Source organism: Symphalangus syndactylus, chromosome 8 (genome assembly GCF_028878055.3).
Source record: "Symphalangus syndactylus isolate Jambi chromosome 8, NHGRI_mSymSyn1-v2.1_pri, whole genome shotgun sequence".
NCBI lineage: Eukaryota > Metazoa > Chordata > Mammalia > Primates > Hylobatidae > Symphalangus > Symphalangus syndactylus.
This window is the reverse complement of record NC_072430.2, coordinates 41,197,488-41,225,066: the sequence shown is the minus strand read 5'-3', so window position 1 is coordinate 41,225,066 and position 27,579 is coordinate 41,197,488. Positions and strand designations below refer to the sequence as shown.

Below are 27,579 nucleotides of genomic sequence, written 5' to 3'. Positions count from 1 at the left end.
TTTTTTTTAATTTTTTATTTTTAGAGATGGAGTCTCACTGAGTTACCCAGGCAGAGCAGTAGCATGATCATAGCTCACTGTAGCCTTGAACTCCTGGGCTCAAGTGATTCGTCTGCCTCGGCCTCCCAAGTGGTTGGTACTACAGGTGCATGGCACCACTCCTGGCTAATTAAAAAAAATTTTTTTTTGTAGAGACAGGGTCTTAATATGTTGCTAGGCTAGTCTCAAACTCCTAAGCTCAAGCGATCCTCCTGCCTCGGCCTCCCAAAGTGCTGAGATTACAGGCATGAGCCACTGCACTTGTCCATGAGGGAAGTTCTGATACCAGTTTGTATCCTGTCTTGTTGCTCTTTTATTTCTGGCACTTAACATGGTGCCTCATTGTTGAATTAATGGACAAAAGAATTTTAATGGATGACTGAGTGAATTCTAAGTTGGTTTGCTACTATAAGGTTTATCTCTGATCAGCACTTCATACTCAGTTTCTGCAAGGATAAGGATAGCCTGAGAAAGAAATGCAAGAATATTAAGAGACATCATGGGCTTCTATAGAAGGGTTAATTTATTTTAGTTTCTGCATCTGGGATTTGCCCAGCCCTCCCATTCTTTGAACTTGTTCTGTGATACACTGCTTTTGTCTCACTAGGCTCACGTACTAATTGGGCCACCCCCATGAGTACACTATGGATGAAAAAATCACTGTGGCTTTTTCTGCCATTGCTTTTCTTGGAGAAGGGGTATCTCTGATTTTTTTTGCCTTCTTGCCTTTCTGTCTGCCCTCAGGTTCACCCAAGTAGCACTGACTATAACCTAATGTGGACAGGATCCCACCTGAAGCCCTTCTTACTGCGCACCCTCTCTGAAGCACAAAAAGTTAATCACTTTCCCAGGTAATGCTCTTTGTAGCTGCTTTGCTTCATTTAAAGATACATGACATTGGGGCATGTAGCCAGCAGAGGTAATTAATGTCCTTAAAGAAGAGGAAGAAGAAAATGAAGAAGAAGAAGGGCTTTTTTTTTTTTTTTTTTTTTTGAGATGAGTATCGCTCTGTCACCCAGGCTGGAGTGCAGTGGCATGATCTTGGCTCACTATAACCTCTGCCTCCTGAGTTCAAGCAATTCTCCTGCCTCAGCCTCCCCAGTAGCTGGGAATACAAGCTTGCACCACCATGCCTGGCTAATTTTTGTATCTTCGGGAGAGACGAGGTTTTGCCATGTTGGTCAGGCTGTTCTCAAACTCCTGACCTCAAGTGACCTGCCTGCCTTGGCCTCCCAAAGTGCTGGGATTACAGGCATGAGCCACCACACCCGGCCAGAAGAAGAAATTTTTCTGGTACAGAACAGCACTCTGCAAATCCAACTGTTGTGTTCATATCCCTGAGCATGAATGAACACTTTCTAAGGGCTATATAGACATGAATGGTTTTAAAGGAGATAGTTTCTGGTTCTCTTTCCTAAAATTGAGCTGCTTGGGAATACCTCATGATGATGGGTTTGCCTTTCTTACTTCCCCTTCACAGTTACCGTTTTTTCACTTTTATTAAAGAATGGCTCACCTAGAATCCTAGTCTGGTATATTGTCCTTAGGTGTAGAAATTTTCAGGGTTCCAAAGAAAGGTAGAAAAAAATTGGTGTCTAATTGAATTCTAGTAATAGCATAACAAATCCTTGTTGCATGATGGTAGTTTCTATTTGTTTGTTTTTAAAATAATTGAAGGATGATATAATGTAGCTATTAGCTGATCATCAAACATAATTTTAGTGACAGATCATTTTGTGATTTTTGATGTATAATTAGGAAGAAGTTCACAGAATTGAGTGTCATTGGTGTTTGGATGAATTGTACACTACAATACTTGCAATGATAGTCATGTATATATAAACAGTTATAGCCTTATGATCACAGGCAATTAAAAATATTATATGTCAATTCCTATGTATAATTTTGCTGTAGAGAAGATATTATATGATGTAAAAGACAAGTATTAAATATGTTAGGTTAACCTGTTGTTTGTGGGAAATGAAATGGAAGAATTAAAAACAAGAGTGACTGGGGGATAGCATCTGTGTGGCGGTCTGAGGGAGGCTTTTCTGGCATGCTGGGAATGTTCTATACACAACCTGAGTGGTGGCTACACAGGTGTGTTCACTTTGTAAAAATTCATTATGCCCTGCCGTGTACTTTGTATACTTTTCTGTACATACGTTAACTTCATTAAAAAGCATATTGTAAACAGTGAAAATTTTACTGACAGAAGGAGCTTTTCCTTTAATAACATTTTAAAAATGAGCTATTGAATCTTGATGTTGTTTAGGTTCCCTTCAATATACTTAAAAGCGTGGTGTTGGCTAGGTGCAGCGGCTCATGTCTGTGATCCCAGCACTTTGGGAGGCCAAGGCAGACAGATCGCTTGAGCCCCAGGAGTTGGAGACCAGCCTGGGCAACATGGCAAAACCCTGGCTCTAAAAAAAACAAAAAATTTAGCTGGGCATGGTGGCATGTGCTTAGCAACTTGGGATGCTGAGGTGGGAGGATCACCTGAGTTTGGGGTGGTCAGGGCTTCAGTGAGCTATGATTGTGCCACTGCACTCCAGCCTGGGCAACACAGAGAGACCCTGTCTCAAAAAAAAAAAAAAAAAAGGTGGTGTTATAATTTTGTCTTAATGTAATATTTACCATTCATCAGATTCTTTGGAACAATTTAAATTTATGATGAAAAATCTTACATGCCAGCTTAAACATGCAAGAGGATATATAGTTTCCCCAAATTCTTCTAGGATGTACCAAGCAAAGAAGTTTGAAAACCACTGATGTGGGGCATCTGTAGGAGAGTGCTTTCTTTTTCTTAGCCTCTGGTTCAGTGTTTATAATTCCCTAATGATAAGAATTACCTAGGGTACTTTTGCAAAATATGCATTCTCAGGTCCCATTGCAGATTCATGAAAGTTACCATCTCCAGAGAAGGTGTATATTTAAGCACTTTCTAGTTACCTTACCTTTCCAGGTAAATATGTACCTAGAAAGCTATATATTTAAAAAGCATTGAGGTAATTTGTAACAGGGAAGTTTGGAAATTACTGTTGTAGATTAAATCAGCGGTTGGTGTGGGTCCTGGACCGTCTGTATCAGAATCTTCTGGGGTACTTGTTTAAAATGCAGAATCCTGGGCTTCATCCCAGAATTTTGAGAGGTGAGACCCAGGAACATGCATTTTTTAGAAAGTTCTCTAGGTGATTCTTATGCACACTAAAAATTGAGTACCTCTGCTCTGGATTTCAGAAGAGGGCCATAGATAAGAAAGAGAGATACTTGTGGTACCTAGATTTGACAAAGCAGTTTCTGAAATCATGGAAAGAAATTTGAACTGTGGAACAGGTTGAATAAGTTTTTAATGATTACTGCAAATATTCTTAGTTGGTTTTGAAGGAGTGGAACAAATCATAGACCATGAGTCCAGTCGAGGCTAACCAAAGTGCCTTTTTGGAGTACTGTACACAAGAATGTACCCCTGATATAACAGTAATTATTACCCTGGTTTTAAGGTGCTAATTTCCCTGATTTTCTTTATAGCTTTGCCTCTTCTGTATCCATCTCTTAATGATGTAGTTAAGTTCTCAACGGGGTTCCTAACCTGGGTCTTTACTGTAATGGGATCATTATACTCTAAAATTAAGGCCTGTCTTGGGTCCCATCCGGGAGGGTCATTTCAGGCCCGTGGTGCTAGTGATGATAAGAGTTCTACATAGTTACATGAGAGGTTGGGCAGTTACTGCTGTGGCAATAGATTTATAAATATGGATTAGATAACCATGTGTTTGATTTTCCTGGACAGTTGTTTTTAAAAATATGCTAAATGCTTTCCCCCCTAAAAACAAATTAAGAGAACATCTCAGAAATTCTGATGTTTTAGTAGCTATTCTTTCTCAATTTACATTCTACTTAGAATTAACTCAGGTTTTTTTTTTTTTTTTTTTTTTTTTTTTTTTTTTTGCCATGCTATGTTTCTCAGAAGGTCACATCTGTAGATACCTGTGGTATAAAAACTTCCAGAATTCTTTGGTCTGGGAGCTTGCTTTTAGTTGGAGTACTGGTGTTTTTTTCACTATCTGAGTAATCCAGATGATTTTATACTATTAAAGAATCATGATTCCATTAAAGTAAAACACACAGGGGTCCTAAAATATTTTATAATGATTTATAATAGTGAACAGCACAGACTCTGTTGAAGCTTTTGAAGCTAGAATTTCTTTCACAGGTTCGGTTTTTATAGCCTGAAATTTTGGGTATATTTATCAACAGTCAATCTTTTTTTTTGTTGTTTACTTATATTTGAAATCTGTTTTAGAATAGGTTTTTATACTTGTGAATCAATTTTTAAAAACCCATTTGAAATAAGGGTCAAAGACCTAAAAATAAAACATAAACTGTAAAACTTATAGAAGAAAACATAGAGAAGATCTTTGCAACCTTGTGTTAGACAAAGGATTCCTAGATACAACAATAAAAGCACAGGCATAAAAGGAAAAAATTGATAAATTTGACTTTTTAAAAATTAAAAATATCTGCTCTTTGAAAGACACTGTTAAGAAAATGAAAAAACAAGCTATGGACTGGAGAAAATATTTGCAAAACACGTAACTGATAAAGAATTTGTGTCCAGAATATGTAGCAAACTCTTAAAACTCAATCATAAGGAAACAAACAACTTTATTTTTCAAAATGGGTAAAATATCTGAATGGATGCCTCACCAAAGAAGATACAGGGATGGCAAGTAAAAGATGCTCATGAAAAGATGCTCAATAGCATTAGTAATTAATGGAATACAAATTAAAACTATACAAAGTATCAATATACCTGTTAGAATGGCTAAAAAGAAAAACCAGAAAACACCAAGTGTGGGCCAGGATGCATGGCAACTGGAACACTTTTGCTGGCGGGAATGCAGAGTGGTATAGCCACTCTGGATAACTGTGATCTTGTGAAATATGTAGTTAGTCTTCCTCGTGTTTCCTGACATATAACTCCTTGACTCCTTGGAATCTCCAGAGTGAGACGTGTCCTTTTATATACTAATGACTTAAGTGGTGCCTGGCAGTCCCTAGGTAGCTTCAGGATGGGGACTAGTTACAAGAAAAGCTCAAGGCATGATTAGAGGGTTATGACTTCCAGCCCACCCTTCAGCCTCCAGGAAGGGAAGAGGGGCTGAAAGTTAAATTAGTCACCAGTGTCCAGTCAATTATGCCTGTGTAATGAAGCTTCCATAAAAATCCCAAAGGACTGGGTTTGGAGAGCTTCTGGGTAACAGAACACATGGAGATTCTTGGCCAGTAGTGTGCCCGGAGAGCTCATAGAGGTTCTGCGCTTCTTTTCTCATACCTCGCCCGTGCATCTCTTCCTCTATGTCCTTTGTAATATCCTTTTTAATAAACCATTAAGCATAAGTGTTTCTGTGAGCTGCTCTACCAAATTAACTGAACCCAAGGAGGGAGTCATAGGGACCCCTGTTTATAGCCAGGTGGTTAGAAGCACAGGTAAAACAACTTGGGGCTTGGTATTGGCATTGGAAGTGGGAGGCAGTTTTGTGGGACTGAGCCTTCAACTTATGGGAACTGACACTATCTCCAGGTAGGTAGGGTCAAAATTGAGTTGAATTAGAGGACACCCAGTGCAAGATTGCTTGCTTTGTGTGTGGGGAAACCCCCTACACATTTGTGTCTAAAGTGTTGAGTGATTATGTTGAATTGAGAGTAGAGAGTAGGAAAAACACTTTGGTTTTTCCTCAATATCTCAGAATATAGCAGGAGAAACGGAGCTTGTTTTTCCAATATCCTCAGAATAACCATTTGGCAGTTTATTATAAAGTTTAACATATACTTATGTGGTGATTGTAAAATGTGTCCATAAATTCTTTGACATTGCTTTCAAAAGGTTGAACTTAATTTTTCTGTTCTTGAGTGTTGACTGGATTTAGTGACTTGCTTCTAACTAGTGCAATATGACAGAAGTGACTGTTGCTTCTGAGACTAGATTGTAAAAGACATTACAGCTTCTTACTCACTTTCTTGGATCACTTGATCTGGGAGAAACCAGTTATCATGTCATAAAGGCAGTTGGCCTTATGAAAAAGTTCATATGGGGAGGAACTGAGGCCTCCTGCCAGCAGGCAGCCCCATATGAGTGATGAGTCATCTGGAAGTTGGGTTTTCCAGCCCCTCTTGAGCCTGATGAACTGCAGTGCTGGCCAGTATCTTGACTGTAACCTCATAAAGGACCTTGGGACAGAACCACCTAGCTCTCTCACTCCCACATTCCTGGCCCCAGAAACTATGAGGTCATAAATATATACTGTTATTTTAAGCTGCTGTGTTTTAGCGTAATTTGTTGCACAGCAATAAATAACTGAAACAACTTACTGAACAACCAAGCAGTCCCACCTCTAGAGAAATAAAAACTTACGTTTACAGTATAACTTATGAAAACATACATTCATATAAAAATCTATATGGAAATGCTTTATAGCAACTTTATTCATAATCTCCAAAAACTAAACAACCCAAATGGCTTCAACTGGTGAATGGATAACCGTGGTACATCTATACAGTGGATTACTACTGAGCAAGAAAAGGGACAGAATACTGATACATGCAACAATGATAAATTTCAAATGAGTTGTGCTCAGTGAAAGAAGCTAGTCTCAAAAGGATACACACTGTCTGATTCCACTTATTTGACTTTCTGGAAAAGGCAAAATTATAAGGACAGAAAACAAATGAATGTTTCCCCAGGGGCTGGAGGTGATTGGGAGGGTCCACTACAGGGGGACTTGAGGTAACTTTTTGGGATGTTGAAACTGTTGTTTATCTTGATTGTGGTGGTGGTTACATAATTGTATGTGTTTGTCCAAGCTCATAGAATTACACATTAAAAAGGGCAAATTTTACTGTATGGAGATTTTATCTTAATGAAAAAAATCTGACCAAAAAACCCATTTGATAAAAATGATTAATAAGCCCTTTGGATTAACAGCGATATGTTTAGGATGTAATACTATCTTCACTAACTGTTCTAGGACTGTGAACTATAACTCTTTAGAATGTGATAACACAGGAAAATTCTGAGTCATAGTTTACTGAATGGAAATACTTTTTTGATTTTTTAGGTCTTATGAACTTACCCGGAAGGACCGACTGTATAAAAACATTATTCGAATGCAGCATACACATGGATTCAAGGCTTTTCACATCCTCCCTCAGACCTTCCTCCTGCCAGCTGAGTACGCGGAATTTTGTAGTAAGTGCCTGACAGAGAATGCCCCAGTCCCCAGCAGCTGAACCTGGGGAATATTTACCCCAAAAGCCGCCTCAAGGTGTCAACCAATCGGGGCTTTCCAAATCCTTAGACAACTGAGACTCTTTAGTAAAACAGTTGCAGAGGTAACTTTAAAAACTATTTTTATTCTGATATGCTCAGTAAACTGTCAGTATCATTTATGTAAGGGCACATTGGCATCATATAAGCATGCCCCTGTCTTAATGTATTTTTTGCTTGAATGTCCCTTCTCTCCATTGATGACTTAGTGCGTATGTAAGGACTTTTTTTTTCTTCTTTATTTTTTTTAAGAGACAGAATTTCCCTCTGTAGCCCATAACCACAGTGGCATGATCACAGCTCACTGCACCCTCTGCTTCCTGGGCTCAAGTGATCCTTCCTCCTCAACCTCCGAAGTGGCTGGGAATACAGGCATGCACCACCAGGCTCAGCTAATTTTTAAATTTTTTGTAGAGATGGGATCTCACTCTTTGCCCAGGCTGGTCTTGAACACCTGGGCTCAAAGGATCCTCCCCTCTTGGCTTCACAAAATTCTGAGATGACAGGCATGATCCACCTCACCTGGCCTGTAAGGATACTTTATATTCCTGCATATGAATTATACATGCTTCCTTTTCAGTATCCCTTTTTCGCTTGCCATTTAAGAAACATTCTTTCAGCCTTGATTTCTAGTCTTATGTAATTTATGTTCTTTGGGGGTAGAGATATCACATATCTTTGGATGTTAGGGTTTGGAGCTACAAGTTAGTCACATTCTCTCCCCTTTGAGTTCAGACTAATAAAAAAAATACACATGGGAGCCAAATAGGCATCTAAGTGTCAGCTGTATGGCTGGTAAAGTGACACAGAAACACATGGCCTGGATCCAGATCTAAAATGGGCTTCTTACTTCTTTTGCATCATTGTGAACTTACCCACCCAGGCCAGGCAGAGGCACTGGGCTCGTTTCAGGCTTTCCACCACAGGGGCAGAGCCTGACTCAGTAGGCTTAATGCACAGAAGAGGCATGAGTACAGATGAGATGTGAGGCAGGTCTCTTGTGAAAGTCCAAATTACGGTGGTAATAGCTAACACTTACTGAATGTTTACTTTCTAGTAGGCACCTCTACTCTGGTAGTACTTTAGATGAGGTGACTAAGGTACAGTTTGGTTAAGAAACTTTCCATGAGTTATGCAGCTTGCAAATGCAGAGTTAGGGTTCAAACCGGCAGTTTGGCTTCAGAGGCCATGCTCTTTGTCTCTGTGCTTCATTGCTAATGGCACTGGGCAGCATATGTGCAATGACCATTCCCCAGTAGCATCAGTGTGAGAGAAGTCACTTCTCCCATGAGGAACATCAGGTGAGACACACAGAGAGGACAGTTTTCCTCCCAAGAAGTCCAAGAAAGAGACTATTTCTGTTTTATGGATAGATGAAGTAGCATGGGGAGAAGAGAGAGTTATCTCTACACTTCCTGACTTTTGATTCTTTTAACCTGTTAGGCTTGCCAGTCTCTCTGGGTCACCTAGTGGGTTGTTCATCTTTTGGCAGAGGAGGCCAGCAGTTCATCAGGAATGCCTGCTTCACCGTTTATCTAATAGCATTTGTTGCCCTAGCTGGGGCCATTGGTTGGCAATTCATTGTTTGTCCACAGATGGCTCTGCAGTGGGTCACATAGAGGTCTAATTAAATGATCAACTTCAGAGCTTCAGTGCACTCAAAGCTGCAAATTTGTAGTTAAGAAATTTTTTGCTATGTGACTTTAGCCAAGTTACTCCAACTTCTATGTGCCTTAATGTCCACATCTATAAAATGAGAGTATTGCTGGTGCTGACCTTATAAAGTTGTCAAGATATTTAAGTAGGTTAGTATGTGGAAAGCACTTGGGATGGTGCCTGATAGGGGTGGCTTGATAAATGTTTAATACTATTTCCTATTTCAGGCTATGTTTGTATTAGTAGTAGTTATGTTTACTGACTATACTAATACTACTATGTTTTTACTGTGTTTTACTATTTTAGTATGTTATGTTTAACTACCAACTAAAGTTGTAGTTATGTTATTAATAACTACTATTAATTAGTATTAGTTAAACATAATACTAATTAATAGTATTATGTTCTGGCCCTCCAGTGCTTGAGTGTGGCAATAGGAAATTTTTTTGGAAGGAAAGGGACACCATAAGCAGACTGGCCTTTAGAAAAATAACTATGTGAAATGAGTTGGCAGAAGCAGAGAGAAGAAACTGGTGGTCTCTTTGAAGGTTATTGCAGTGATGTGGATAAAATGGATAGGTATGAGTAGAAAGAGTGCAAGAACAAACATTACTGCCTGTGTATGGGGAGTGAGGCAGGGGTCAAAGAGGCATCCTAAGGTTTGAGTCTGAGAAGCTAGGAAGACCATTGGGTTTTTAACCAGGGAATGTAACCAGGAAGGCAAAGGAGGAGCTGTTAAAGGGGTAGAGGAATGTTACATTTTGGACAAGGTATGGATTTGGATGTCGATGGGGCATCCAGGTGGTGTGTTTTGCAGGCAGTTGTAAGAGCAGCTTTGAGTTCTGGCCAGAGATGTAGATTCTGGAAGCTGCAGGTATGGAGATGAATGTGATTACTAAGGGAGAGAAAAACAGAAGCAGCACCACAGAGAATCAGAGAGGAAAGGGAGATTGAAGAGGAACAAGGAAATGAGGTCTCAGAGGAGGCAGGAGAGGGTTAAATCAAGAACCCAAGTAGAAGGGTGAGCATTAGAAAGAGAAGTGGGCATGTGTCTCCTGAAAGAGGAAAGGAAGAAGGCTAAGTTGATGACCCAGATAACATTTTAGATGCAGAGGAAAGCAGGTAAATAGGTTTATGTTACAAATTCCTAGCCTTCTTGGTGAACAGGTTGATGAGGTCTTATGCCAGGAGTGAGGGGCCTAGGGATGGGTGGGTGTCTAAAAAGGCAGAAAGGGATTGGAATAGCCTCTGCAGGGCCTTTGAAAGAGAACTGATACGGATTGGACATGAGGATTGCTTAAAAACACTAGAGACACCAGCCAAGGTGATCTCATGAATTTATAGTTTTTTGTTCTAATAAGAGAAAACCTGTAAAGATACAGCCTAGAGACCAATCACTGTCTCCAGAGATGTGAAAGCCTGGGTACTCCCCAAACTGTTCTCAGTAATTTGAGTGTAGGGGTTGGAATACATGGCACACTGGTCTATCTAGGGTCCTGTCATCACTGCCAGTTACAGTATTTAGTAGAATAGAATTAGAGGTCTATGACCCTGAAGACCGTGACTAAGGATCTGTTGCCAACTCCATCCATTTCCCTCAAGGGGACAGCTTTCTAAGCAGAAGGAAGAAAGAAGCAACAAAGAAGAAGATGGGGTGGTACCAGTATCAGAAAAGCAAAACTTTCCCCAGAATTGGGCTCTATGGCCATCTCTAGTTGTAAGAGAGACTGAGAAATGATTCTAACGTGAATTTTCATGTCTGCCAACTAATTACGGATGACTAGATTTCAAAGCAGTGAGTAAATTTGTAGAATTACAATTTTAGAATTATAAAAGATCTTAGCAAATCAGGCTAAATTTTACAAATCTCATTTTAAAGATAAGACTAGGTGATTTAAGCAAATTACCTCTAGAGTCATATACTCCAATAGCCAGAATTACAACTCAGATCTTTCTACTCCAGGTTCATTGCTGTTTCTGTTAGACCAAGCCTGCTGCCACTGTAGGAACTGGAAAGCACTTGAAAGAACTGGGGAGCCTGTTCAGTACATCTTCATCCTGAAGCAGAGGTTCCTGAGCGAGACTGCCTGGCCTTTACCTCTGATTTTTCTTGCTTCCTACCCACACATTTAGAACCTGTAAAAGAGAACAATCCTTGTTCTGAAAATAACACAAATCAAGGAGAAAAGCCTAGCATGAAAGACAGTCTTTGATATTTAGAATTTCAAGAACATTTAGGATTTCAATCATAGTGAAACACCAGAAGAAGCATTAACTTCTTTTTTTTTTGAGACAGTCTTACTCTGTCGCCCAGGCTGGAGTGCAATGGTGTGATCTTGGCTCACTGCAACCTCTGCCTCCTGGGTTCAAGCAATTCTTCTGCCTCAACCTCCTGAGTAGCTGGGATTACAGATGTGCACCAAGCCTGGCTAATTTTTGTGTTTTTAGCAGAGACGGGGTTTCACCATGTTGGCCAGGCTGGTCTCGAATTCCTGACTTCAGGTGATCTGCCCGTCTGGGCCTCCCAAAGTGCTGGGATTACAGGCATAAGCCACTGTGCCCAGCCAGATGTTGTGGGAAGTCAGGGACCCTGAATGGAGGGACCAGCTGAAGCCATGGCAGAGTAACATAAATTGTGAAGATTTCGTGGACATTTATTAGTTCCCCAAATTAATACTTTTATAATTTCTTATGCCTATCTTTACTGCAATCTCTGAACATAAATTGTGAAGATTTCATGGACATTTATCACTTCCCTAATCAATATTCTTGTGATTTCCTATGCCTGTCTTTACTTTAATCTCTTAATCCCGTCATCTTCATAAGCTGAGGACGTACGTCACCTCAGGACCCTGTGATAATTGCATTAACTGCACAAATTGTTCGTAAAGCATGTGTTTAAACAACATGAAATCTGGGCACCTTGAAAAAAGAACAGGATAACAGTGATGTTCATGGAACAAGGGAGATAACTGTTAGGTGTGACTGCCTGAGAGCCGGGTGGAACAGAGCCATATTTCTCTTCTTAAAAAAGCGAATAGGAGAAATATCGCTGAATTCTTCTTCTCAGCAAGGAACAGCCCTGAGAAAGAGAATGCATTCCTGGGGGAAGGTCTCTAAAATGGCCACTCTAGGAATGTCTGTCTTACACGATTGCAGATAAGGGCTGAAATAAGCCCTGGTCTCCCATAGCGCTCCCAGGCCTATTAGGATGAGGAAATTCCTGCCTAGTAAATTTTAGTCAGACTGGTTGTCTGCTCTCAAACTCTGTCTCCTGATAAGATGTTATCAATGACAATGCGTGCCCAGTGGGACATGAAACTTCATTAGCAATTTTAATTTCGCCTGGTCCTGTGATCTGACTCTGCCCCCATTTGCCTTGTGATATTTTATTGCCTTGGGAAGCATGTGATCTCTGTGACCCACACCCTATTCGTACACTCCCTCCCCTTTAAAAATCACTGATAGGCCGGGCGCGGTGGCTCACGCTTGTAATCCCAGCACTTTGGGAGGCCGAGGCGGGCGGATCACGAGGTCAGGAGATCGAGACCATGGTGAAACCCTGTCTCTACTAAATGTATAAAAAAAAAAAATAAGCCGGGCACGGTGGCGGGCGCCTGTAGTCCCAGCTACTCGGAGAGGCTGAGGCAGGAGAATGGCGTGAACCCGGGAGGCGGAGCTTGCAGTGAGCCGAGACTGCGCCACTGCACTCCAGCCTGGGCGACAGAGCAAGACTCCGTCTCAAAAAAAAAAAAAAAAAAAAAAATCACTGATAAAAATTTGCTGGTTTTGTGGCTCAGGGGGCATCATGGAACCTGCCAACATGTGATGTCTCCCCCGGACACCCAGCTTTAAAATTTCTCTCTTTTGTACCCTTTCCCTTTATTTCTCAGACCAGCCGACACTTAGGGAAATAGAAAAGAACCTACGTTGAAATATTGGGGGTGGTTCCCCCGATAGCCAGAAGCATTAACTTCTGAGAAGCCTAGTTCACAAAGTAGAGGGTACTGTCTCCAGACAGCTTTGATCCCTTCCCTTCCCTGCCCTCCCCTCCCCTCCTCCACTTCCCTCCCCTACCTTCCCCCCACTGCCTTTCCCTCTTCCCTCCCCTCTCCTTCCCTCCCTTCCCCTTCCCTCCCCTCCCTCCCCAGGGTCTTGTTCTCTCACCCAGGCTGTGGTGATCATAGCTCACTGTAACCTCAAATTCCTAGGCTCAAGTAATCTGCCCACTTCAGCCTTAGAAGTAGCTAGGACTACAGCCACACACGACCATGCCTGGCTAATTTTTTTATTTTCCGTAGAGACAGTCTCAGTATGTTGGCCAGCCTGGTCTCGAACTCCTGGCATCAAGGGATCCTCCTGCCCCAGTCTCCCAAAGCACTGGGATTGCAGGTGTGAGTTAGCCTGTTAATAACTAGCCTGGTCGTTTTCTTAGACATTTCTGTAGAACCTTGTACTTCCTTTTTATAACTCTCATTGCTTGTAATTACTTGTTCAATGTCTGTTTTTTCGGCTAGTCTAATCTTCATGATGGTAAAGACTGTATTTTTTAATACTATGTGCCCCACACCTAGCAAACTGATGGACACAGATTAGGTACTTAGAGGTATTGAATGAGTGATGTTTGGAAAGTTTTGTTATTTTTTGTTTTGCTTTAATATTAATAGCCTCTTGCTCAGGCATTCTGTTCAGTCTGCTCAGTATCTGGGGAAAATGGCAAAGTGAAAAAAATATATAAACTGAATACACATACATATATTCAGTGGCCTCACTTTATGGAAATTTAATTTTTTGTCATATATAACTATAAATATGTCTTCTATAGCAGGACTTATAAATTATATTTTTTGAAAGGTAATATATTCCCATGGTACAAAAGAAATTCCAAAACAGTCATCAGTGAAAAGACTCTTTGCTCCTCTTGTTCCTCAGTCATCCCATTTTCCTCCCCAGAGATGATCAGTGTTACTAGTTTTTTACATACCCTCTAGAGATATTCTTTGCATTTACTAGCAAATAATGTGTGCGTATATGAACGGATGGGCATATGTAACATACCTTGCCCTGCACTTTCTGTTTTTTTCATTTAACAGGCTATCTTCAAGATCATTCCTTATCAGTTCATTAATAACATTCTTGTTTTGTGTGTCTGCTTAATATTTCGTTGTGTAGATTAGATGTCTGCAAACTATATCCCTTGAGTGAAATTGGTCTTCTGCCAATTTTTATGTGTCCCACAAGCTAAGGACCATTTTTAAATGGTTGGAAAGAAAAGAAGAATAAAATTTTGTGGCATGTAGAAATCATATGAAATTCAGTGTTCATACATAAAATTTTATGTAAACAGCCACACCCCTTTGCTTACATATTGTTTATGGCTACTTTCAAGCTACAGTTGCAGAGTTAGGTAACTGCCACAGAAACTGCATGGCCTGCAAAGCCTAAAATATTTATTCTCTGGCTTTTTACAAAAATAGTTTGCCGACCCTTCATATAGATGCATTGTAGTATATTTAATTAATATTTTGCTGTTATAACACAGCATTGAAAATCTTATATGTGTAATATTTTACACATGTGTGAGTAGAACTAGAGGATATACTTCTAGAAGTAGAATTGCTCACAGAGTTTTAAATTCTGTGCGGCACATTAAATTTTTTCTAATTCTGTTAATTCTGCATCAAGGGAAAAGGCAGGGGAGGATGGGGGAGAGTGGACAAAAGATCTCTTTCTTTCCTCCTGCTGAAATGGTTTGTGGCATTGACAAAGTCAAGTTTGTGTGGGAGGCCTTGAAGAGACTGGCTCATGTCAGAGGGAGAGGAAAGAAAAGGAGACAAGTAGTTGCTGGCAAGTCATCTGGGAAAAGGAGCTGAGCCTAGAGAGCTCCTTCTGAAGGCCTGCCTGGTATAGGCCCAAATGCAGGGTGGAGGGAAGTGTGCAAAACTTCAGGACTCCAGTATCTGAAAGTCTTGTTCTGATACTGGAGCCCTAGAAAAGGACTTGCCTCTTAATAGGTCCAACCAGAGGAACAGAAACCATAGGGAACTTTCTTAGGTTTATGCTGTTGTATTCTAGATAAACTGGGACTGATGTCTTGGCGCACAGCAACCTAGGCAATTTGGAAAAAGGAAGTCTTTGTGAGATCTGCTCAGAAACATTTGCATTTGCTTGATTTATTTCCCCACACTATTCCTTCCCGTTCTCTCTTCCTTCATTGAAGAAAAATAGCGAAAACAAAAAAATTCTCTCAATTTTTACCTTTCATCCCATCTCTGCTTTGAAACAGTACTGACTGCTGCCACCTGACGTATTTCATCAAAAGTGGAAGAGGCACAGTTGGGACCAGTGCTCTCTCTCCAGTCCGGGATGTGAGAATCAGCAGCACTGAGAGCTGTAGCCTGCTTCTCTCCCCTGACTTCTGACACTCCCTAAGTGGAAGACAGAGCTGCTTTTCCTCAGACCACTTGCAAGCCTCTGGGAAGCTTAGTGTCAGTTGTCTGCTTTCTCTTTTCATGATCCAAAGGGATTTAAAGTGTAAAGCTGAACCTGGGAAAGGAACAGGACAAATGGCACCTTTTAATCACTTGTAAATGATTGTCCTTCCTCTCCAGTGGTACATTGCTTGATTTACAGTGAATTTTTTTTTTTTTATAAGCTCAAGGAAATATTTAAGGCAAGTAGCTGTATTATAAGATCTAGATGTTGGCTTACATTGACACTGTTTGCCTGAGGTCCTTTAGTTAACAGACGTAAGCATTTCAAAGATTCATGATGATTCTTTGTGACAGTAATAGACTAACATCCAGATACTTGCCTTATTTTGTTTTCATCTTTTCATTCAAGAAAGAGGGGAGGCCGGGCATGGTGGCTTATGCCTGTAATTCTGGCGCTTTGGGAGGCTGAGGTGGGAGGATTGCTTGAGGCCAGGAGTTCAAGACCAGCCTGGGCAACATAGAGAAACCCTGTCTCTACAAAAAGTTAAAAACAATTAGCTGGGCATGGTGGCCCATGCCTGTAGTCCCATCAATTCAGGAGGTTGAGGTGGGAGGACTGTTTGAGCCCCAGAGGTTGAGGCTGCAATAAGCTATGGAAGCACCACTGCGCTCCAGCCTGGTCAACAGAGCAAGACCCTGCCTTAAAAAAATAAAAAAAAGAAAAGAAAGAGGGGAAATGGTGGAAGAAATTACTATGGGAGTGATTTTGCTGTCCTCTTTTCTCCTCCCTCCTTCCCTCGCTCTATTTTTATTTTTAAGGCAAGTCCAAAAATATAGGTAATTTTAGTTACTGCCCAACACTTAGAAATTCGTAAGATTTTTGGGTTCCCTGAGTAGATAACCCTTGTTGAAAGTTGATATAATAAACTCAAGTTCATTCTTTTTCTTTGTTTCCTCTGTTTTTTATCTCCCAATATTTTGAGCAGATTCATATTCGAAGGACCGGGGACCTTGGATAGTAAAACCAGTGGCATCTTCTAGGGGGCGAGGCGTCTACCTGATCAACAATGTAAGTATGCAGCAGATGGCAAACCTCTTTCCTCACTTGTTCTTTCCTCCTTCACCCTTTGTATTGGTTACTAATATAGTTCCATTTCATTAAGAGCAGGTGTGCTCTTCTTAAATCTGCATTCAGAAGTGAGTTAAGGGTAGGTATGACTTGATTTGTTTGCCTTACTGGCAGGAATCTTCTGCACCAGCAGTTACTCCATGGCTAAAAAGACACTCGATCAGATTTTGGGGGAGGGCAACCTGTTGTGTCAGCAGAAAAGAGGTACCTTTTCTGCTTTTAGCATATGGTGATGTTAATTCCTACACACCAAGTATTAATTGATAGCGTATGTGTTTAGCATCTGTTGTGAGCAGAACTGTGAGTTCTGTTCTCAAGGTTATCAAACAAGTGAGCCTTAATTTGGTATGGCATCCTCGCTACTGCTGCTGCTTCTCCTTTCTCCTCCTTCCTTCCTCTTTCCTTTCCTCTTTCTGCCCTTCTTCCTCTCATTTCTCCTCTTCTTTTTTCAAAAGCCAGCAATATCTTGATTCTTTGCAAAATTCTCATTAAAAGTTGTCTTAAATTGAATACATATACATGGTAAATAAAATCCCTACTGGTCTCACTCCCTAGACTTATAATAGTAGTTAGTAACTTTAGTTGATTTATATTTCTTTCATTGACATTACATTGTATTTGTTTATTCCCAGTTTGGCATTTATTGCATTTACATCATGTCCCATCCTCCCTTGCACATTTGTTTGATTAGTTTTTATGTGTATGTTTTAAACATTAATAACAGAGTCTCTTCAATAACTATGATTCAGTTTCTTTATTTTATCTATAAGTTGAGTAAAACATTTAAACTCAGTGGAAACAAACTCTTGGACTCCTGAAGAGAGAAATGTTAGGAGAGGTAGCTAGGCAGACATGAGCCGGGCGTGAGAGGGCCCCCGCTACCACCAAGGAGTGTCAGGTGATCATCAGGTGATGGTCAGGCGGTTGTTAAACTGGTCTCTCTAAAATATTAATTGGTAGCAGCAGATGCCAGGGAAAGGCAGGCTCCCAACAAATAGAAAACACCTGAAGCTGCTGATCAGCCATTTCCCAGTAAGATCTCAGGAGTTGGGCGAGTAGGCTCAAGCATGTGCACTAAGAAGCAAAATGATGGAGTTTAACTGGTATATGACCTTCCTCTAGGAACACTCGACTGGTAAGGCAAAAACACTTCAAATGAGCACGTGCACAGCTGCAGCCAACACACTGTGCATGAGGCCCCTCTCAAGTGCTGGCAGGCTACTGCACATGCAGACAGCTTACCCCATGGAAAAATCAAGGGAGGAGAGATGCAAAACCCCGGAAGCATGCCAACATATGAAACCCCAAGTCTAAGGTCAAACAGGCACTGGGATCTCTCAAGTTGTCTGCTTGGCCTTCTCCCACGTGTACTTTACTTCCTTTCATTTGTGCTCTAAAACTTTTCAATAAATGTTCACTCCTGCTCTAAAACTTGCCTTGATCTCTCACTCTGCCTTATGCCCCTCAGACAAATTCTTTCCTGCAAGGAGGCAATAAGTGAGTTGCTGCAGACCCACCCATATGAATTTGCTGCTGCTGCTGACAGACTTTGGGATTCTGAAATTTAACCAGGATTTAGGCCTGGACCTGTTTTTTATTCTTCCTCCTGGACATTTGGCAGGCACTTTCAGTCTGGAAACTGGTGTTTTTCTTTAAGGAAAGTTATTTTCTTATTTGTCTCCGCTTTTAGAACTCTTTTTTGAGGCATTCTGGATCTTTCCTTCATGTTAACTTTTCTCTCATTTTTAATTCTTTTCCCATCTTCTAGATCACAGGTTGAGGTTTATCCATTTTATTATTTATTCATCTACTGTATTTTTATATTGGGTATCATAGGTTGATTTCCAGAAACTCATATTCTGATTTGCTTTATTTTTATTTACAAATAACAACCTTTTGTTGCATAATGGATGCAGTTTGCCTGCCTGTCCTTCTGAGGATACCAATGGAAATTTTTGTAAAGTTCTCTTCTGTCCTTGAATTTTATTGGGATTGTCTTTTCCCCTGCTATTGGATTTTCTCAGTTTTGATGATCCTTATGTGTTGGGCCATATTTATGAACAAAAGACTAGACTGAATGAAACTGGCAGCTGGTCTGGGTTTCTACTGTGGTTGTGTAGGACTCTTTTCCTAATATCTTCTCCCTGGAAGAAGCTGACTGAATTTTGTGTAAGGGCAAAACATGTTGACTCTCAGGCTTTACTTTAGGTGGACATGGTGAGAAGCACTCCCCTTCCACCTTGCCAAAATAGAGTGGGCCATATTGTGAATGTAGAGGAAGATTTTGGTGATTTCCCTCTTGGGCAGAGCTACCTTTCTTTTCCTTTTTGTGTATACTGGGGATAAGGTAGCCTCAAGTTCTACTCTTCTCTGTCAGATTTCTGCACCCACACGTCTCCTGGCCTCACTGTTCCAAATGCTGTTTGTTAATTATCTGATTCTGATTCCTTGGCTGATCCCTGATCTTCATGTTTGTTGACTACAAGCTTGGAAATTTGCAAGTGCCTCCTTGGGAAGATCACTCTTATCTCTTTTGGACTTTTCTGGCTTTTACTTTTTCCTAGCTTTGATATCATTTCATTCTTTTGAAAATATTCTTTCTGTCCTTCCACTGGAACTCTGGAAGGGCAGGGGTAGGTGGATATGTTGTATGTGGGACCAGAACCCTATCTTAAATTCCCCACTTGTCTTTTCACATTGAGCTGTTTGCCATATGTGTAGAAACTAACTTTCTGAGGGATCTTTCATGTTGGAAAGTCCTTAAATTCAGTCTGGACTCAAAACAGTACCATAAACAATGATGGCCAGACCCTTCATGCCAAAGAAATATAGGATCTGGTTTTGATAGAGCAACTGCTACAGCCCCAGGCATTGGCTGCAACTTCTGTTACCTGGCCTAGGCCACTCTGGAGGCCTTTTACCCTGAGTCTCCTGTGACATAAGGCCATGGTCATATGCCTTGGCTCTGTCTCCTCTTGTCTCTGCTCTGACCTTGGTGTTGAAGGCCCCTCTCCAACAGCTTTTCCTTCAGCTCTGTGCCAGGAGCTCCAGTGTTGTTTGAATCTCATAGATGGCACTAGTTTGGGTTTAGGTTTTAGCTGCCAAATGGAATTGCTATTGAAAGTCAGCTGTGGTACAAGTTTGCTTTTTATTTTCTTAGATATGAGTCAAAAAGAATAGGATCTATTCCCAGCTCATCTGGGACTTTTTTCTTTTGGAATGCTCTTTTGCCCTAGTGATTTGTTATTTTAAAGCTAGCATCATAAAGGATAGAAAAGTTAAACTTTCCTTGGTGGAGCCGAGAACCCTGCGCCCTAACTCTTCCCTGGATGCCGAATCTCAACGGGGTGACATGTCTTTAGAGAATGTGTTTGGCAGGCTATGTAAGATTCTTTTTCTCCCTCCCACCTCTCCCTAGGCTGAATCCCTTGAGACCCCCTGCATAGATCAAAGTACTTGGCAGGACCTTTTGCCTTCCCCCTCCCTCTTTGTGAAGCTTTGGAATGAGTCTGATTCTTTTAGGTATTTAGTGGAAGTGCCAGACAGAAGCCTGGGAAGGTGCCAGGAGGCATGAGGGGAGCTGGCAACATGCGGACATAATGGGAAAATACTCCTGTTTTACCCCAAAACTGGAATTTTACCACCTTTTACCCAGACCTGCAAACCATGTTGTTAATACTCTTCCCTCCCCTTACACAAAAGGCATAACCATCCCCTCTTTTCCATGCCTGGATCCTTTCCCATGGAATATGTGACCCATTAGCCAACTGGATGAAGTAACTCTTTCCAAGGCTGCTGCCTGCTTTCCTTTTAGATTTAAGCAGGAGGGTGAGGAGAGGGAATGCTGAGGCGGAGGGTCTGGGAGCAGAACTAATGTGAGTGAGTGAGGGATTTAGGCAGTGGGGATGGAGTTGGTGTGAGGGCCAAATGAAAATATCTTCCCCTCTCTTCCCACTGGAGTGAGTGAGCCACTTACTAAAACTTCCCTATAGTAGTCATAACCTTTTGGAAACTCTCTGCAAATAGCAACTTTTACCATTACGAGAATGAGATAAAGGATAGCAAAAACATCACTTTTATGTAACACTGAAAAGAGAAGTGTGGACCACAGATGGAAGCATCTCGGTTGGCTAACGTGGTCTCATAAGGATGTGCTCTTTAGAAATGACAGCATAAAGGAACAAAGCTGTGTTTGCTCTACTCCTTCAGTAACCATGACTAAATGCCCTATTTTCCCAATTTAGTATATTCAAATCAAGGAGAGGAAAGAATGGGTGTTTTCTGATTAAGGTATGAATTTGATTATGGAAGTCAAGTTTAGTCATTCTTGTCTCACACATGATCCATGGGAAATACAGTATTGATACATTCTCTGAGACTTTCACATGTTAGGAGAGTGTTAGGTCACTCTAGTCCCTCCTATATTTGTGAATGTAATTCTGTACTCTCTTGTTTCTGTTTGTTTATATGTTTTTTATTTTAGGTTCTCTTTGTTTTTCTCATTGCTCAACAAGTATTTCAGGAGTGCCTACTGTGTTGTCACTCCTTAAAAGCTTTTGAGAAATTCTCGTAATTATTATGTATCTCCTAATTTTCATAATAGTACCACTCAGTACTCTGAGTAGAATGGCATGCAGCAGGTAGTGATGAATGCTGTTGAGCTGTGGTACTTTGTAATTAGAACCACATATATTCTGTTAAATTTGCAGTAATAATAACTAATGTTTATTGAGCCTACCACTGTCCTTTCTAAACATATTCTCACTTAATCCATATATGAACCCTATGAGGTAGTTATTATTTCCTTAGTAAGTGGTAGAGTCAAAGTTGTAACTCAGGTCCAGATGATTCCAGCATAGACACTCTTAACCACTATACCATTCTCCTTTACAATGACTTAACAGATACCCTGAGCTTTAACTTTAAGGTCTGTTTAGAAAGATACATTTCCAGCCAGGCGCAGTGGCTCATGTCTGTAATCCCAGCACTTTGGGAGGCCGAGGTGGTCATATCACTTGAGGCCAGGAGTTTGAGACCAGCCTGGCCAACATGGTGAAACCCCGTCTCTACTAAAAATACAAAAATTAGCTGGGTATGGTGGCACTTGTCTGTAATCCCAGCTACTGGGGAGGCTGAGGCAGGACAGTTGCTTGAACCTGGGAAGTGGAGGTTGCAGTGAGCTAAAATCACACCATTGGACTCCAGCCTGGGCGAAGAAATGAGATGCTGTCTTAGAAAAGAAAGATGTGTTTCCAACTTTCCCAACAATTCAGATTCCTACTTTAGCATTCTTTGGGAGGCAGTTTGAGCTTTAAATTGGAATAATTTGAAATGAGTTAACTGGGGATTGATGAAAGGAAACAGGCTTGAAGATATCAAAAAGTTTTTCTTAGTTGCTCTTCAGTCTGTAACGCTGTGCAAAGAAACTATACCCAAACCTTTCTTTTCTTCTGGGAGTCTACAGTTTAATTCCCAATGCAGTTAGAAGTGAGGGATAAAGACAATAGAACACATAGTAAAGTTACCTAAATATTGTAAGGGTTTATGTTATGTGTAACTCAAAAGATAAATGTGTATGGTGAGCAAGGGAGGAGAGGAAATGGGCATGGGCATTAGATGTGTCACGGAATGATGACCACTATCAGCATATTCTCTGCTGTGGAGAAAAATTGGGTGAGTAGATATTTATTATAGCCTATAGGTTCTACTCAGTAGGAAGAGAGCTGCGATTGTTTGATTTTACGTTTACAACATAGCCTGCAGCTGTACAGTGATTGCATCAGTTCTCATTGAGCAGATTCAAAATGGAGATAATACTTATAAGAAGCTGATCAAGAAATGTAAGGGAGTCAGGAAATGGTATGGATGATGAAGTTCATTAGGGATGAATCAGTAATGATGTCATTGTGTTCCTATGATGCGTAGAGATGGGTTGTGAAAGCTGTGTTCTGACTTTGAGATAGCAGCAGTGGGAAATGAGAGAGGAATCTCATTCTGACTTCAGAGCTGCTCATAGTGGTTGTGTATAATGTTATAGGTCACAAAATTATCATATGAAAAACAGTAGTATTGAGGGTAGGAAATGCATTATTATAAAGACAAACTTTTGAATTTGGGGGACAATTAAATTTGAGAGCAGAATATTGGGAAGAGGTAAGAATAATGCCTAAAAGCGAAGCCTGTGAGGAAGACTCCCTGGATTCCGTTGCTGCTCTATTGCTTATTAGCTCCGTGACTTTGAGCAGGTCCCTAACCCACTCTGATTCTTTTTTAATCTATAAAATGTGGATGGTGATATACCTGCCTCATGGGGTTGGGTGAGGATTAAATGAAATAATCCTGTGAACAGACTTAGAACAGCACTTGGCACATCCACGTGTTTAGTACATCTGTTAAATTTCGTTTCTGCAAATGTTGATGGTTATTTCTGTTGCCTTTACTGTAGCTATTATCAACCTAATTATTATCACTACCACTTCCCTTTTGGAGCCCTTTTGTCCTACATGGATTGTGGTGACTTCCAGCTTCATCTAATCACACGTGAAGGTTTTTTTTTTTTCTCTCAGATATTTTAATCTTGCTGTTTCCTTAATCTAGAATCCACAATAATTTCCTGCTTCCCACCATGCTAAATATAAACTCCCTTTGCCACGAGTTCAAATCCCTTTGCCAGTGGGGTACCTCCCTCCTCATTGTTTAACCATGTCTTTCATAATTTCCCAGTTCAGTCTTTTAGCCCCAGGTCTGTGAATCAGCCCACCCTGCTTTCTACTGGGCTTGGTGCATGCCATCTTCCCATGATGGGCTCCTTTCTTCTCCACTGTGTGCTTCCCAGCCTTCACCACTCATTTCTGCATCTACTCTTCTGGGACAAGTCTTCCCTGACTGGTCCCACCTGATTGGTCTGCACTTTAACTTTGTAACCTGACATCTTGTATTTATAGAAATGCTGCTTTGTGTTCTTTTAAATTCTGTATTTTGCTGTTCCTCTACCTAAATATTAAACTTTTCAGGGATAGGGATTTACTGAATCTTAAATCTGCCAGGCAGAGATTATATGTGTTATATTCATCATGGTATCCCCAGTGCCATATGCAGTGTTCACAGTACTTTTCTATTTATTGTATAAACAACTGTTTTTCATTGAAGAAATCTTTTAAAGATCTTAAATTCACTCTTTGCATACAGTTGCTTAGCAAATACCCTTAAGTGAATCAATTAAACACCTATCTCATTTTACAGAGGAAATGCTAGGATCTATTATGGATCTGTAAATTCTCTAAACATGTTAATGAAAGCCTTCATTTAAGAATAGTAGTAGTATTTTTAAATTTCCATTATACTTTAGGGAGAAAGCAAGTTTTCATTTATTTTTAAAGTGGCTTATATTTTCTTGGCATGTAACTATTTAATATCATGTATATCATCTTTAAGGCTATTAGGCTTATTTATTTATTTATTATTTATTATGTGAGAGGTACTGTGTAAATTTATTTTTCCTGCATCGTAATTGGATGCCTATAGTGTTATAGAAGTGATAGTATATGGCCAACTGAATATATGGGTACCTTGGAGGAAACTTTAACCAGAATTTTAGTTTTCCACCTTACCATTTCTTTAAAGGTTAAGAACTTTGCTCCCTTATTGTAAATTAGGATTCCTGTGTATTTCTATTCTTTCATTCTTTCTCTTTACTCAATAGCCAAACCAGATTTCCCTGGAAGAGAACATTCTGGTCTCCCGTTACATTAACAACCCCCTGCTCATAGATGGTGAGTTGTGATTAGGCCCTTGACCAAATTGGGCCAGATTTTTGCTAAACTTTTTAAGCTTTTCATAGCCTTCTCTAGTAAGTCTTTATTATACTGTTGTGAAAGTCTTGACATGTGTGGCTCCAGAAAGGCAGCAGGTTCCTTACCTATCTCATGGGATTTATTTGAAGGTGAAATGAGACAATATAAGAGAAAGTGCTTTATAGGTTATATAGTAATATATGTATGAAAATTGTACAGTAATTAATATATATGAAAATGATGTACACATATGCATTTTATATACATTACAGTTATATTAATGTATATATACATTATACTGTTTTTATTATGTACTATATACATAATATGTGTATGGTACAATTATGTAGTATAATTATTAGTTATCCTCCAAAGTCAAGGTGTGTGAGCAGTGTATGTTTCATCTGGAGAGGAGGAATGTTCTTTCTTTCATGTTTCTTGGTTTCGTTGTTTATTCTGTAACAGGAAACAAATGAACTTAGTTTTTTTGTAAATACAAACTTTTTTTTTTAGATTTCAAGTTTGACGTGCGCCTCTATGTGCTCGTGACTTCCTATGATCCTCTTGTCATCTATCTCTATGAAGAAGGATTGGCTAGGTAAGAAGCTGTTTGGGGGTGAAGGGGTTGGGTGGGTGTATTAAGAGTGGACCCATTAACAAGTTTATTAAATCAGATCATGCTATTTTCACTTGTCATTACTGCTTACAGATGCAATCCACCTCCTCAACTGCTGTGCTCTATAACATCAAAGCCACTATGCCTAAAAAGAACTTCAGAAATTAGGCTTATTTGTCTGTAGTCTCACTGCATGTCCACACATAAGGTGCGTAAACATCTTCCCCAGCACTGATCCAGGATCATATGGTATTTTCCTGCAGTGACAATTGTTATGAAGCTCCTAGGATATTAAGATAATTTGCCGTTGTTCTTCAGGATAGATGTAGAAAGAAAAATAAAATCCTACCTTTATTTTCATATTATATGCCAGGCATTTATTTTCATCCTCGCAACAACCTTTCAGTTGATGCATTTTTGCAGTTGAGGAAACAGATCTAGAGGTGGGAGAAGTGGAATGGGAATTTGACCTCATGGATCTGACTCTAGAGCTCAGGCCTCAGACAATTTCATGCCCTCTCGTATTTAGAAGGTATTAATTGAGGTTTTTTTTTCTTCCTTAACATGCAAGTTACTTTACAGTGGTTGTACATACATTATTCTCTTTTTGTTAAGGTGCTTTTTGTTTGTTTGTTTTTGAGATGGCGTGATCTCGGCTCACTGCAAGCTCCGCCTCCTGGGTTCACACCATTCTCCTGCCTCAGCCTCCTGAGTAGCTGGGACTACAGGTGCCCCCCACCATGCCTGGCTAATTTTTTGTATTTTTAGTAGAGACGAGGTTTCACCGTGTTAGCCAGGATGGTCTCGATCTCCTGACCTCGTGATCCGCCTGCCCCAGCCTCCCAAAGTACTGGGATTACAGGTATGGGCCACCACACCTGGCCTGTTGAGATGCTTTCTAAGTTTTAAGGTAATGTGACTTACGAGATTAAGTTCAAGTTGTTATATTTTGAAGTTTTGTTTCCTATAGCCACAGAATTTTACAGGTAATTGTTTTCATAAACCCTTTAAATTGTTTAAAATATGTAACTACTATGCCATGTTCTTCCCCCCAACAAAACTAAATTTTTGTATTAGCCAACTAGTTTGCCCTGAAGTTCTTTTTATGCGTAGTGCCTTTGATATAGAGCAGGGGTGTCCAATCTTTTGGCTTCCCTGGGCCACATTGGAAGAAGAATTGCCTTGGGCCACACATAAAATACACTAACAATAGCTGATGAGCTTAAAAAAAATTGCAAAAAACTCATAATATTTTAAGAAAGCTTATAAATTTGTGTTGGGCCACATTCAAAGTTGTCCTGGGCTGTATGCAGCCTGTGGTCCTCAGGTTGGACAAGCTTGTTATAAAGCATAGCAGTTTAGGAGGTGATTTGCATCTGTGAGTGGTCACGACAAGCTAAAAAAGCCTGGTCTGTGTATGTTTCTGTATTTTAGAAAATGCAATTGGAAGATGGGAAATACCATGGATAAAAGAAGGCTACCTATTTATGTACAGGTGTTTTGACAAATGTTATTGTACTCTGACAACTATTATTTTAGAATGGTCTTTTAATGATTTTAGAGACTTAGTTTTTTTAAATGTATCCTATGACTTGAAATCAGTGAGAGCAGACTAACCAAACCTTCTCACTGGTGGAGCTCTATGTTCCGTTCGCCTCTAGGTGGCAGTGACAGCATTTATATTCTTAACTGAGATTTTGAGTTTGAGCCCTGGGAACATTGGAGACTACCAAAACTCCCTAGTTCTGGCCTCTTGTTCCTTGAAAATTGAGAAAGGGAAGAACTGAAACATCTCGCAGTTATTAGATAAAGGGCTGGACTAGGCATCTGAACATGAGCTGACTACTAGCTCTAATCAGGTTTTTATACAAAAGAAATTGTCGATAATGTTTGTAGACACATGTGCTCTCACGCTTTGAAGTATCACTATACAAAATTAGGTATAAAAGCCTATTCCTGGCCAGGCGTGGTGGCTCACACCTGTAATTGTAGCACTTTGGGAGGCTGAGATGGGAGGATTGCCTGAGGCCAGGAGTTCAAGACCAGCTTGGTCAACATTGCGAGACCCCCATCTCATTAAAAAAAAAAAAAAAAGCCCATTCCCTATATTATTTAGAACAAAATGATGGTAAAATACACTCCTGACTTCTCAGATATGCAAGGTGCTGAGGATTTTCAGCTTTATAATTTGAGACTTCAGAGCTTTCTCTCTTTTGTGTTATGAGTTTCATCATTCTCCTTCCTCTGTTCATCCTCACCTTAACTTCTCTCCTGTGTCAAGTTTTAGAAACTGATTATGTCCTGCCAAAAATTGGACTTTGGGAATACAGAAAGAGAAGGAGGTTGTGCTTCACTGTTTCTCAAGGACATCATACCAACATGTTTTGCTTAATATTCCAAAGATATTTTCACCTACAATATTAACAACCCTCTCTATGGGTAAAATTTGGCATAATTTTAAGACCTTTCTGGTTCAGAGCACAACATGAGAACAATAGTACCAATGTTTATTATAGAATTTACTACAAATATGCAAGTGTTTGGCTACTGGTTGTGTGTTGGAAGTCAGAATCTACTGAATT

General features: G+C 40.2%; 1 protein-coding gene across 50 annotated transcripts in view; it reads left to right on the top strand.

Moving 5' to 3' along the window:
- The window catches only part of TTLL5 (tubulin tyrosine ligase like 5), a 296,508-nt gene that overhangs the window by 22,327 nt on the left and 246,602 nt on the right, over positions 1 to 27,579 (top strand). For all 50 annotated transcript variants that reach the window (XR_010122049.1, XM_063644172.1, XM_055288714.2 and 47 more), the window contains 5 exons: positions 784 to 890; positions 7,161 to 7,291; positions 16,446 to 16,528; positions 24,291 to 24,360; positions 24,895 to 24,979. Coding sequence is in view for 49 of the 50 variants with exons in the window: in XM_063644172.1 (XP_063500242.1) it covers positions 784 to 890; positions 7,161 to 7,291; positions 16,446 to 16,528; positions 24,291 to 24,360; positions 24,895 to 24,979 (476 nt within the window). In the remaining variant the exon portion in view is untranslated. The remainder of the gene's footprint in view (positions 1 to 783; positions 891 to 7,160; positions 7,292 to 16,445; positions 16,529 to 24,290; positions 24,361 to 24,894; positions 24,980 to 27,579) is intronic.